The sequence below is a fragment of the Sitodiplosis mosellana genome, unplaced genomic scaffold (assembly GCF_009176505.1).
Source record: "Sitodiplosis mosellana isolate CC-2019 unplaced genomic scaffold, AAFC_SMos_1.0 Smas_scaffold_5761, whole genome shotgun sequence".
In the NCBI taxonomy this organism is placed as follows: Eukaryota; Metazoa; Arthropoda; class Insecta; order Diptera; family Cecidomyiidae; genus Sitodiplosis; species Sitodiplosis mosellana.
This window is the reverse complement of record NW_022601003.1, coordinates 1-12,238: the sequence shown is the minus strand read 5'-3', so window position 1 is coordinate 12,238 and position 12,238 is coordinate 1. Positions and strand designations below refer to the sequence as shown.

The 12,238-nt window shown below is 35.9% G+C and overlaps 2 protein-coding genes across 2 annotated transcripts; both read right to left on the bottom strand.

Moving 5' to 3' along the window:
• Positions 1-2,121: 2,121 nt before the first annotated feature.
• LOC129572948 (uncharacterized) lies at positions 2,122-3,354 on the bottom strand. The gene has a single exon (XM_055453065.1). It carries the CDS (start codon positions 3,352-3,354, stop codon positions 2,122-2,124), a length of 1,233 nt encoding a protein of 410 aa, XP_055309040.1.
• A 4,857-nt stretch (positions 3,355-8,211) lies between these two features.
• Positions 8,212-8,731, bottom strand: LOC129572947 (uncharacterized). Its single transcript, XM_055453064.1, has 3 exons — positions 8,710-8,731; positions 8,411-8,623; positions 8,212-8,348 (listed from the first exon to the last, which is right to left on the bottom strand). The coding sequence occupies exons 1-3, from the start codon at positions 8,729-8,731 to the stop codon at positions 8,212-8,214; spliced, it is 372 nt and encodes a 123-aa protein (XP_055309039.1).
• Positions 8,732-12,238: the final 3,507 nt, after the last annotated feature.

Below are 12,238 nucleotides of genomic sequence, written 5' to 3'. Positions count from 1 at the left end.
GGGTTCAAAATTTAAAAAAAGCAACTGCACCAGGAATATGTCAAATAAATTTATTAGGAAGCATTCGAAACGCAAATGTCGCACTTTGGATAGATGAATTGTCAATTGATACAAAAGAATACAGCTCAATTTTGGCTTTGGCTATAGATCGCCATCACAAAATTTCTCTATATATTGAAGATGCTTATATCGATGTTGAAGACGATGTTTTAGAAGCAAATCGCAATTGGTTGTACATTGAAAGTAGTTGAATATTGAATATACATTCTAGGGGAATATCACGTAATTTTTATTCACAAAACTTATTTCTATCTCATTTATTTCATTCAAAACCAATAAAATCTATCAGAGCTCTCATTTTGTATATGCCTATATTTCGAGAGTAGGGTATCAATGAGACTTCTGGACCAATGAGAATCCAATTCAAACCACGTGGTGCTGTTATCAAATTGAATTGGAATCCAATTGATTTGAACTTGATGCGGGCCACGTGGTGTAGCATTCGCATTGAATCCCATTGAGTTGAATTGGAATTAACGCGTTGAATTGGAATTAACAACGCATTCTCATTGGAATTGACGCGTTGAATTGGAATTAACAGACGCAATCGCATTGAATTTAGCGTGACGTTTCAATGGAAATTGGATAATGGTAAAAAGGAATGAGACGAAAAATGAAAAATAAACGAATAAAACACAATTTTTGCAGAAAATTGTGTTTTATTCATTTATTATTCACTTTTTTCGGCCATACCTTTTTACCATTATACAATTCCCATTGAAACATTAAGATGAATGCAAAAATAAAAAACCTATTGAAACTATGAAAAAAAAAAAACCAGAGACAATTTTTACGAAGTAAAAATTGCCTCGAGGTTTCGCCGAACGAGTGGAACGAGTGAGCGAAACTTCGAGATAAAGACCTGGAAAAATGTAGAGACTGAAAAAAAAACACTGAAATATCGATAGAAAATACTTTTGTTCAAGTTTTTAGAAAATGAATCGATTATTTTTATTCCTCATATTTTTGTCTGAGCTTAGCTACAAACTGCTCGAGAGCATCACTAAAAACCTTAAAGTCAATATTATCATCATCAAAGTGTGGAAGTGAAATCAAAGTGTGCTGAAAAAAAATAAAGTGTAAATAAAAACATCGGTGTTTAGTTTGGAGAAAAAAAAAATATTGATTTTTATTGAAAAAATGGAAGAAATTGATTTACAAAATATTTTGATTGTGAATTATTATCGAATTTTCGAAAATTATTGGAGATTAAGTGAGTTCAGTTTACATCAGCAAAATCCATGGTTTCGATGTTGTATTCGGCTGCCTCCTTGAAGTCAATCTTCAACTTGTTGTTCTTCGATTTATCCTTCCCCATGTAACATAAAATCTTCGGTGTTGCGTTGAGCTCATCAATATTCTCAGGCTTCAAATTGACTGCAAATCGCTCCGGTAGATAGACTGCTTTATCTCCAAGATCGAGGCGAAGGCGAAGTCCATATTGGGTTTGGACGAGTGCGAATTCGTGGATGAAATGCTCTCCAATCGACAGATTTTCGAAGGAGATAACCTTCTTTTCATAACATAAAGCATACTCCGAGCATGTTTATGGACAATCAATACATTGAATTTGACACGGACTCTTAACGCCATCTAGACATGTTTCCTGGCGTTAACTATGCTTTATTACACCAAAGCCAATGAATTTGCCATAAGTTGTTCACGCATTCGCCGTAAGATGTATCGCAGCCAAATCAAATACTTCTGTCAAACTAGAAGCTGTCAACGTTTGTTATGGTTTGGATGAAATAACATTACTGAATCGTATTTTTAAATTCAACTTGAAAAGTATTGCAAAAATATGGATAAGTTAGAAAAAAAATAAAATATAATTTCATTTCCAATTCCATTTTATTATTTGCTGCAATTTAAAACGAAATTTTGTGTGTTAAATGTGTATGAAATGTGGTTGTTATTGAATGAGTCTTTTGTTTATGCTTATGTGTAACTATATGAGATGATTGTCAAATATGTTTAAACTTCATGTATTTTCATTTTCATTTTAGATGCCAACTAAAAACAAACAATAGTCTTATTTTATTGGATGAATTTTTTGAGTCGTTACTGTCCTAAATAATGGAGCAATTTATGGAGCTTAGATCGAAGTGATTTTTGACGTTCTCTAAATGTTATTGATCTTGCCATGTGTGTTCCCTTAACTTTAGCATATTCATCAACGACAAATCGAATTAAAAATATTTTGTGATGAAAGTGTTCGGAAAAATCAGTGTCGTTGTACAACGCTTCAAAATTTAAATTTAGCAATATTTCATGATAGATAACGTTGAAATCTACCGTTCCTTTCAGTAATTCTTCCTTCAAAAATCGGTCAGCTTGTTTGCAAATACAAAACGTACTGTAACACGGTTTGATGATAAATTTAGTGCCGTCAAATGTATCAGCTTTTTCCCGATTCTCATCGAAAATATGCTTACACAATGTACAGTTGAACTGTTTCGCAGATTTAATTCTATTTTCTATGAGGTTTGCGATATGGGCCACCGTATAGTCAGTCAAATCTTCTGAGTGTTGGTTCACCTCCATAGCTTCAATTTCACTCATTTTATCGTACAGTTCTTCAATTTGATCTTCAGACACTCGTGAATATGCACCCGTAGCATGTTTATCGATTGTGGATCGTTGTGAAGTAATTGATAGAATGTTTGAATAAGGATTTTCATGTGATTCCGATGGCCTGCAATTTGAAGACTTCGAAGTCATGACTGTACTGTGTACTAGTAGCTTACGAAATGCTCCCGAAAATTGTTCGCATGTTGGATTGTCATTATACCCGCCCAAAGAACGTATTTTCCCAAAAAATATTTCCAATTGATCTTGTTGGAAAACGTACGTTGGAATCGATGCGATCAATTTACGTTCTTGCACAAACTCTCCAAACAGCATTTTAAGCGAGATCATATCTATTATACATCCATTGAATCCTGTATTAATTTTTGAATTGCAAACTCTGACTAATTTGCCTTCGTCATTCACAACTCTAAGTCTTTTTATGTATTCAACTGCCTTGTCAATGAACTCAAAGAAGAGTGTTGCATTTTCTACGCTCAACGTTTTTTTGAATGGATTTTCTTTCTTATCGTTCTTAGTATTATGGATATCAAACGCAGTGTTCCATACGCGAATAAATTCAATCGTTGGTCCAGCACCAGCAAACTGGGGTAATCCTTTGTTCATCAACAGTTCCATGGAATCTGCTGTGGACCCACTCAGAGTTTCAACTGCCAAATTGACTTTCATTTTATTTCGTCGCCAATCGATGTGGGCCTGAGTCATTTTATGTGTTAGCGCAAATCCGGAGTCTTTCATTTGCACCAAATCGATGAAATACTGCCATTTGATCTCATTTCCTTTGTCGTCGATTAGTACCCCTTTTGCAGATAATCTGTTCCTTACCAATTTGATCATATGGCAAAAATCGAAAAATATGTAAACCTTCTGTCCATTCACAGTGATGTATGGTTTGAATCTTGGAGAATAGACGTTTAATACTGCGCCAAACAAACTGCACATGGTTTTATTTGCTTGGAAGCCATCAAAAATGAGGCCGGCCACAAAAACGTTGCATTCAATCAACGCTTTCAAAACTTTTCCAACGAGCTGCTCTCTTTCTTCAGCATTCATGGAGTTTATGAAATAGTAACCAATTGGAAGGTCGAGTGAATCGTTTACTGCATTTACGTAAAATACCAGTGCTTGGTTCGCTACATCGGATTTATTTTTTTCATCGCGATTGTTGCACATGTCGTATCCGACCAACTTTTGATCTTTGTTTGACCACTGGACGTGTTTTCTTATATGAACTTCATCGAATTTCAGAGAAATAATTAATTTTTCGTTTAGTTTGTCCTTTTCCGCAACTTTTTTTTTAATTACATTCAAGCACTGCGGAATAATTTCGTTCGGTTGGGCATTCATGTCACTGTTGGCATACCATGAGCGGATAGTGACAGAGTGAGGTAAATTGTGCTTGAATGTGTCTCGTACGAACTCATAAGCGCGCGGGCTATTGAAATGAAGTGTGAGACAAAATTTTCGCAATTCTTCTGGATATTTTTCTCCAATCTTAACACCATTGATGAGACAACCAACGATTTGCTTTTGTTTGTGGTTCTAAACATAAGAAAATGAAACATACCGATTTAGTTTACATATCTATTGACTAGATCGAGAGGAGAGTAAGTTCATTTGACTTTGTTATGAAAGAGAAGAGTAAGTTTCTTTCGACTCAAAAATGGTTAAGAGCGAGTATGTTCATTTTTGGCGGGTTTTCCACGGTTTCCGCGGAATTGATAAGAGATAACAACTTAATGTCCTTGGCAAAGTTGTAGCACTCGAGGTCTTCTATAACATTGCTGAAGTCAGTTATCTCTTATCTCTTATCAGTTCCGCGAAAAGCGCGAAAAATGATAAGAAAAAAAAAGTTCTATATAAAATTTGCTTTTTTATGTGCGCGATTTGCGCGCAACTGATAAGAGATAAGAGATTTGCCGAAGACACCATGTTGTTATCTCCTATCAGTTGCGCGAAAACCATGAAGACCGCAGAGGCTAGACGGTTCTACAACATACTCTACTTTAACGCCAACAGAATCATCAGAAAACATACTCTCCTCTTTCAAAATATATTAGAATTTTTTCACATACTCTCCTCTCGATCTAGTCAATAGATATGTGCATAGTAATAATTAAAAATTTTCGAATCTAAATATTTACTTCAAACTCTTCTGGCAAGCATCTCCCTTCTCTGATATCGGTTATCGTTTTGCTCAGCTTATTCGCTTTATCTTTTAAATATGTAACTTCTTTCTTCAAAGATTTGATTTCTTTATTCTGGTTTTCTTTCATTTTAGTCAGATATTTGATGCGTGTATATAGGAGCATTCTTTCTTTTCGAAGTATGGATTTCAAGTCGTCGACTTGGTGCATCAATTCTGAGTAGCGATCCTCTGCAATCAATCTTTTGTTATTGTAATTGCCCTCGTCTACTTTGTTGTGATTCGGAGTGACTGGCAAATTATCATCGAAATCTTCATTCACTTCAATCAAGCAAATATTGAACAATGATGGGAGGGCACCCGGCTTCAGTTTATACCTTTTTCCATTGCTCGAAACATTGTAATCGTCCGGCGTAAAATGCTCAAGACACACTGCGTCACTTGAACCACATTCATGGTCTTTCAATGCAATGTTCCAAGCCATTCGTTGACTCGGATCCTTTGGAAGGCTATTAATATATAAAAACATATTAATTTTAAAGATAAGTATTGCTTCTTTCAACACAAAATTTATCCCCGATCAAACTAAATTTCACGAAAAAAACACGATCAAATTGAGAGAGCGACAATAAATTGAAATAGTATGATAAGAAGCAAGAATTCCTTTTTTCCAGTCTTCGATCACTCACCAAAACATGTGAACTTGAGCATTTGGAACTCCCTTGTTATTTTCACAGCTTCGAATTTTACAGTATTTCATTTTTCTTTATAATTTTTTTTTCTCAATATTTTATTCTCCTTCACTGATCCATTGCACAAATATGAATTGTTTAGCTCTAAATAAAACGATGTACTGTCTAACGAATTTGGAACGGAGTGATGTCATGTAAACAGTTTAGCGTTGTTCATTCAATTTTCAAAGTACACTCCGTTTTAAATTCGTTAGACAATTTATCGTTATATTCAGAGCTAAGCATTTCATATTTCAAACGCTGCGCGCGAGATTCAAAATTCCATGAATGGAAGTAATATTTGATTAGAAGATTGCCATATCAGAACACATTGATGATTTAATAATGATTTAACTTTAATTTTTGGGTCATAAATCGACACTGCTTTGAATCTCAAATTTGAATTTAAAACGATAAAGTTTGAAAAAATCTTCTTATGAATCTACCTAAAATCGCGAGTGGATCCATAACTTCGCACTTTTCTGCAAAAAAATTCTGAAAAACTGTGAAAAAAACTGAAAATCGAAAATTTATACACATTTTTTTGTGTTAAACTCAATCTACCTTTATTAAGAAAAAAAAACATTCAATGAAACGATAGTAAAACGGCATAAATATTGTGAGCACTGTAATAAGTAGAATTGATCAGCTTGTATATAAAAATATTTTCGTTAAAGCTAATAATATTCGCTTCGTAATGATTGTTACAGCTGTAAACACTTTTAAAATGAATAAAAAATATTTCTAATCTGATTCACTGAATTCCAATCGACCGAAGCTTTCATCGGAATCGTCAAATGGAACAGAAATGGCATCATTGAATGAAATCGTATCAAGAAATGGTGACACTGTTTCATCCGACTGGCGTTCAAATTTGTCCAAAATATCCAAAATGAACTGGGATGTGCTCGTACGTCTTTTGACACAAACAGGCGAATCACTTTCCGTTGGAAATTCCATTAAATCGCAGACTGGAATCAAAGCCGGAACGTTTCGTTTTGGTATTGGCTGAACATTCATAGGAATCAATGGTTGTGGTAGATTCAATGAAGCCGGAATTGCGTCATCAATAACTGATGCTTGATTTGTTGGGAAGAAATTATTGGTAATTCTAACCAATGGCACCGATGACAACAAAACACTCTTCGAGGTAGACGCTTCTTCGTTCACTGAAACATGTTTTTCACTTGGTGTCAAAATACATTCCAATACCGAATTATGTTCGTTCGACGATGCATCATTTACACTTGACATAACCGCTTCCCTCGGCGAAACATTTTCTTTCGATGCAACACACTTCTCATGAGCCAGAAGAGCCAAAACGTCTTTTTTTGTCGAACCACCTCGGTTTGCCGGTGATGCAGTCGGTTGATTTGGTGTCGAATCATCTTGAGTTGGCGATGATGCCGCCGGTTGTTCCGGTGACGGAGTTTTTCCAGGCGATGGCACCGAATCGTCTTTGTTTGCCGGACTACTTCGGTTTGCCGATGATGCAGTCAGTTGAATCATTGTCGAATCATTTCGAGTTGGCGATGACGCCGCCGGTTGTTTCGGTGACGGAGTGTTTTCGTCCAATGAAAGTGCATCTGATGTGCCCAAAGAATTGTTGGTTGAACCACTACCGCTTACACATACTGCTGCATGCACTGAACGACGACGGGTGAATGGCTTGCTCGAAATTCTTCTGAACAATACGGAAGGCTCAGCATTGGAACTTGCATCCGATGGCAACACACTTTTGTCAACAGCGATTGTAGTTCGACGTGCTCGAATCTTTGCTGAACGTCTGGTGACAAGTAATTGTTCCAAATTTGGTTTGCGTACAACTCGAACTTTACATGCGACGAAACTTTCCATTACCAATTTACGAGTTACTAATTTCCAAACAAAAATAATAATTGTTAGCATCAGAACATCTTGGTTTATTCATAAAATTTAATGAGATAGCACTCACCTCGTTTGGGTTGCACTTCGATATCAGAGCCAGAATGGCTTCTTTTTTGTACACGAGCAAATCAATCAATAATTGAATCTCTTTCCAAATTTGATTTTTTTTGGGGAAAAACCTACAGTATCAAAATGATTAATTATATTATCCAACAAAATATTTGAAAAAAAAATTCTAAACGCCAAAAACTATGTATGAATAAATTTAACTCACTTTAAAATCGCTAAAATCTCCGCTAAATTCGTAATATGCAAAAATCAGATGAGTACCGTACTGTAGTCAGTGAGCGAATAAATACAACGAACATTCAACAACTTTGACAGCGCATTGAGTGCGGTTGCACCAATACATAAATAATATGTAGCAACACAGTGTGACGCACCGCGCCAAATCTGGCTTTGATCGATGTTTGCATAGGTCAGTGACATGAACGGACGTTCACTCCAATGCTTACTAGATTGAGACAATGTTTTACATTCAATCCATTCCACTTTAGAGCCGCGGATCTTCAAATGGGAGAATAGTGACAACATATCTTTTTTCATGCACACCGCAAAGTCCAATCAAGGCACAACAGTAAATAAAATGCAATTTGATTATCGTGAATATTTAATTGAAGTTTAGAAATGTGATAAGAACATTTTTATTTTGGTAGTTGGTTGAATCGATCAGGTCAATGAACAATGAACAATGTGTGTAAAAAATGCACCAATTCAATGAACGATAAACATATGTGATTATTCAATGCAACTCTCTAAAAATGTGAGCACTAGCTCAGGGTATTTGACTGATGCCTTCTCTGCATTCATGATGCTGATGTCTGAGTCTGAATGCTTGAAAAAGTATACCAATTCGTCTTTATCCTTCGTTACATCTGTGGAAAAAAATTTGGTTGAATTATTTTTGACAATGATTCTGTATAGCTTGAAAACTTACACATGACTGTGCTCGGTTTGCCTTTAGGCTCAATGGTTAGCAGCTCCGGTGCACCCGTTTCTTCATCGTCATCAGTGTGCCAGACTAATTGTGCTTGAAGATAATCGATGATTATGACAGCAAAGTTCCTGGCCTCTTTCGATGAAATCACTTTTGGATTTTGCTCATTCCACTTTATTAAATATTTCACACCATCACAATCTCGTTTGGCACCTTCAAAAATGCAAATCGAAATTTCATTTAATGGAGTTTTATCTTCGATCAACGAATGCCAATTAATTTCTCAAAACAAGCAGTACTTACCCAAAACTTTCGGACCATTTTTTCTCTCGAATTCAAGAACCAGTTCATCACAGTTCATTTCCGATTTCAAAACCCATGACGGGCGTTTAACACCAAGCCATTTCAATTGATATTCATCCTTGAAACAAACATTCAGAAAATGTATTATTATCTGAATCGTTTTCATTTGTGAAATACAATTACAATACTTACTTCATTTTTCCCGATACGTTTTTGTAAAACGGTTTCAACAGTAAAATCTTCCATTTTTCAATTGGTGCTCTTTTGATATTCACTTTGTAAAACATACACCGCAAAATACATGTAAATTGTAAACAATGCGTTTGACAGTTTGAATTCGCCATAAAGCTTCATTGTATGAACACTTTGAATTGTAAGATGGGATTGATTCAGAACACTTAACGTCACTCCCATAGATGGCATTAAGTGTTAATTCGCTGTCATATTCTATGTATGACATAAAGTTTTCAGGAGTCCGAATGATGTTGATGAAGAAGACATTTTCACGGGTTTAAACTTCAGCGTTTTTCTCTATGAAATTCACTTGAGAGCTGTTCGACTTGAACTGATGATTTTCACTAAGACAACTTGCGTTTATATACAGAAAATCTTAACCCCCACTCCGCACAAAAAAATCTATCGTCGATCAATTGTGACGATGAGCTCGAAGTTCTAACAATGGTGAGAGATTTCTTTACCACGCACACGCATATCGATTCAACCACCTGCAAACGATTAATCATTGCGGGTCAATAGAATGCGGAGGTTGAAAGAAAACAAAAAGGCCCCCTTGCAACAATGATGTGTAAAGAAACGTATACCTGCAGCTGTATACATCCTTAAGGGTTCGATAAATCTCGGACAATAGGGTTCAATTTCAAAAGAATTTTAGAAAAAAAGGAACCTGAGTTTTTTCTCATGGGAAAAAATGATTCGAACACCTGCAAATCATTAATCAATGTTGATCAATAGGTTGAGGTGTTTGAAAGAAATATCCAACTGCACCCGTCCCTTAAGAGATCGGTATATCTCGATCAATAGAATTCGAAGGTGGAATTCTTTCCCACAGAAAAAAAAATGATCCGTCCGCCGTTGGATATTATCGGTTAGATGAGCGGTGTTTCGAGAAAATATAAACGCGGATCTGACTGAAAATATTGATAGTTTTTGTTCAACCTTTCACAGGAAACAATCTTGAGTGTGAATTCTCGAAAAAATGGCTCTGAAAGTTGAGTTTGAGTATCGTGAAATGGCGTTCAACAGGAGAATGTTAACGTTCGCTATAGTGAATCGTGAACATATTGATATTAAAGAATTCTTGTTTGACGCGTACAACTATTATGAAAATGAAATCTCGCAAATTTTAAATACTCATCCTATCATTAAAGTGAGCACATGTTTTTGCGCAACATTTGAAAAACTTGTAGTGCAAAATGTGCTGAAAGAAGGTGAAAAAATGGATGTTGATGAAGGTGAAAAAATGGAAGTTGACGAAGATGGGAATCCGATGGACGTGGACCATGATCAAGAGGAGCGAAAAGAGAAACAGACACTTTATCTGCATACGGAAACTGAGATGATCGACATCGATGCAGACTTGTATCAAATGTTCGAAGATAGTGTCATTACGTTTATATTGAAAAAGGTCGAGGAAGCGGTCATGCGTGGATCAGGATTCACTTTATCATCGATTAACGAGCTTGTTGTGCAAGTAAACAGATATGATCCTATAAAAGGATCATCATACATAAAATTGCCGAAATACTTGGCCAACAAAAAAGCTGTTGTCAATGTAAATAACAAGAAAGATGAGAATTGTTTTATGTGGGCAGTGTTATCTGCACTTTATCCAGCTCAACAGCATGTTGATCGATGTAAAAGTTATGTTCAATACAAAGATGAACTTGATTTTACAGGAATCGAGTTTCCAGTGAAACTTCGTGACATCAAAAAATTCGAGGAGGTAAATCCCTTAATATCTATTAATGTATACATGTACAAGGCTAAAGACGAAAAAATTGAACCAGTGTGAATTACACCCGAAGTTAAACGCAATCATATCCACCTACTTTTACTGACTCAACGGTCCGATAATCCTGACGACGTGATGGACTCGAAGACTCACTACTGCTGGATTAAAGACTTGAGTCGTCTGATTTCAAGTCAAGTATCGAATCACCGTGGACGACATTATTTCTGTGACCGATGTTTAAATTACTTTCATCGTCTCGCATTATTGGAAGAACATCGTATTAATTGTGGTAAACAAAACATACAATCGAGATGCCTGCCGAAGGAGACGATATAATCAAATTCAAAAATATTAAGAATCAAGTGAAAGCACCATTCGTTATATACGCCGATGTTGAAGCACTTTTAAAAAAACCTTCCTAACCGTTCTGTAAACAATATGGTAAAAATCCTGTAAAAACCGTTGCATACCAACAACATGAGGCCTACAGTGTTGGATATTACTTAAATTGCACATTTGACAGATCAAAGTCGTTTTATAAATCCTACCGCGGTGAAGATTGTATCGAATGGTTTGTAAAAGAACTGCGCGATTTATCGAAAATTTTCGGAGGCATTTTCGATAATTCACAACCATTAAAAATGATGTCAGAAGATATAAAAAACTTCACAAACGCTGAAATATGTCATATATGCGGGGGAGAACTTGCAATGAGTGACAAGGGGTCCGCAGTGCGAGATCATTGTCATTTTACGGGCGTATATAGAGGAGCCGCGCATCAGTCCTGCAATTTAGAATACCGTGATAATCGTACTGTACCTGTGGTATTCCATAATTTATCGAATTACGATTCACATTTCCTTATACGGAAACTTGCAGTGGGTTTTCCCGGAGAATTGAAATTAATTTCAATCAATAAAGAGAAATACATCTCGTTCATAAAAACTGCTGCCGATAGTGCAAGTAAATTCAACTCTATGGTCAAGTTTAAATTCATCGACTCCTTCAGATTTATGGCATCCTCACTTGATCGTCTATCATCATTAATACCATCGGACAAAAAAACATTACTTCGAAACGAGTTTAAAGATATAAGTGAGGAACAAATGCAACTCCTGGAAAGAAAAGGGGTTTTCTGTTACGATTACGTTGATTCATGGGAGAGACTTGAAGAGACTGAACTACCCTCAAAAGAAGCATTCTATAGCAAATTAACTAATGAAAAAGTTTCCGATAAGGATTATGCGTTTGCGACTGAAGTTTGGAATAAATTCAATGTGAAAACTCTCGGTGAATATGCCGATTTATATCTAAAAGTCGATGTCTGCCTACTGGCACTTGTGTTCGAGAACTTCAGAGAAACATGTCACCAAATTTACAAGCTAGACCCGGCCAACTATTACACATCACCAGGTTTATCGTTCGATGCTATGCTACGTTATACAAAAGTGGAATTGTCGCTATTAACGGATGTAGATATGCTTCTCTTCGTTGAAAGAGGTAATTGTTCTTCGAGCATTTTACGTATAAAATCTTCAATACCTAACCGTGAA

Excerpts from the sequence above, each read along its gene's own strand:
- LOC129572948 (XM_055453065.1), bottom strand. The coding sequence starts at position 3,354 with ATGACTCAGGCCCACATCGATTGGCGACGAAATAAAATGAAAGTCAAT.
- LOC129572947 (XM_055453064.1), bottom strand. The coding sequence starts at position 8,731 with ATGGTCCGAAAGTTTTGGGTAA. Across the intron at positions 8,624-8,709 it reads GGTCCGAAAGTTTTGGGTAA|GTGCCAAACGAGATTGTGAT; the intron begins GTACTGCTTGTT and ends GCATTTTTGAAG. Across the intron at positions 8,349-8,410 it reads CAAACCGAGCACAGTCATGT|ATGTAACGAAGGATAAAGAC; the intron begins GTAAGTTTTCAA and ends TTTTTTCCACAG.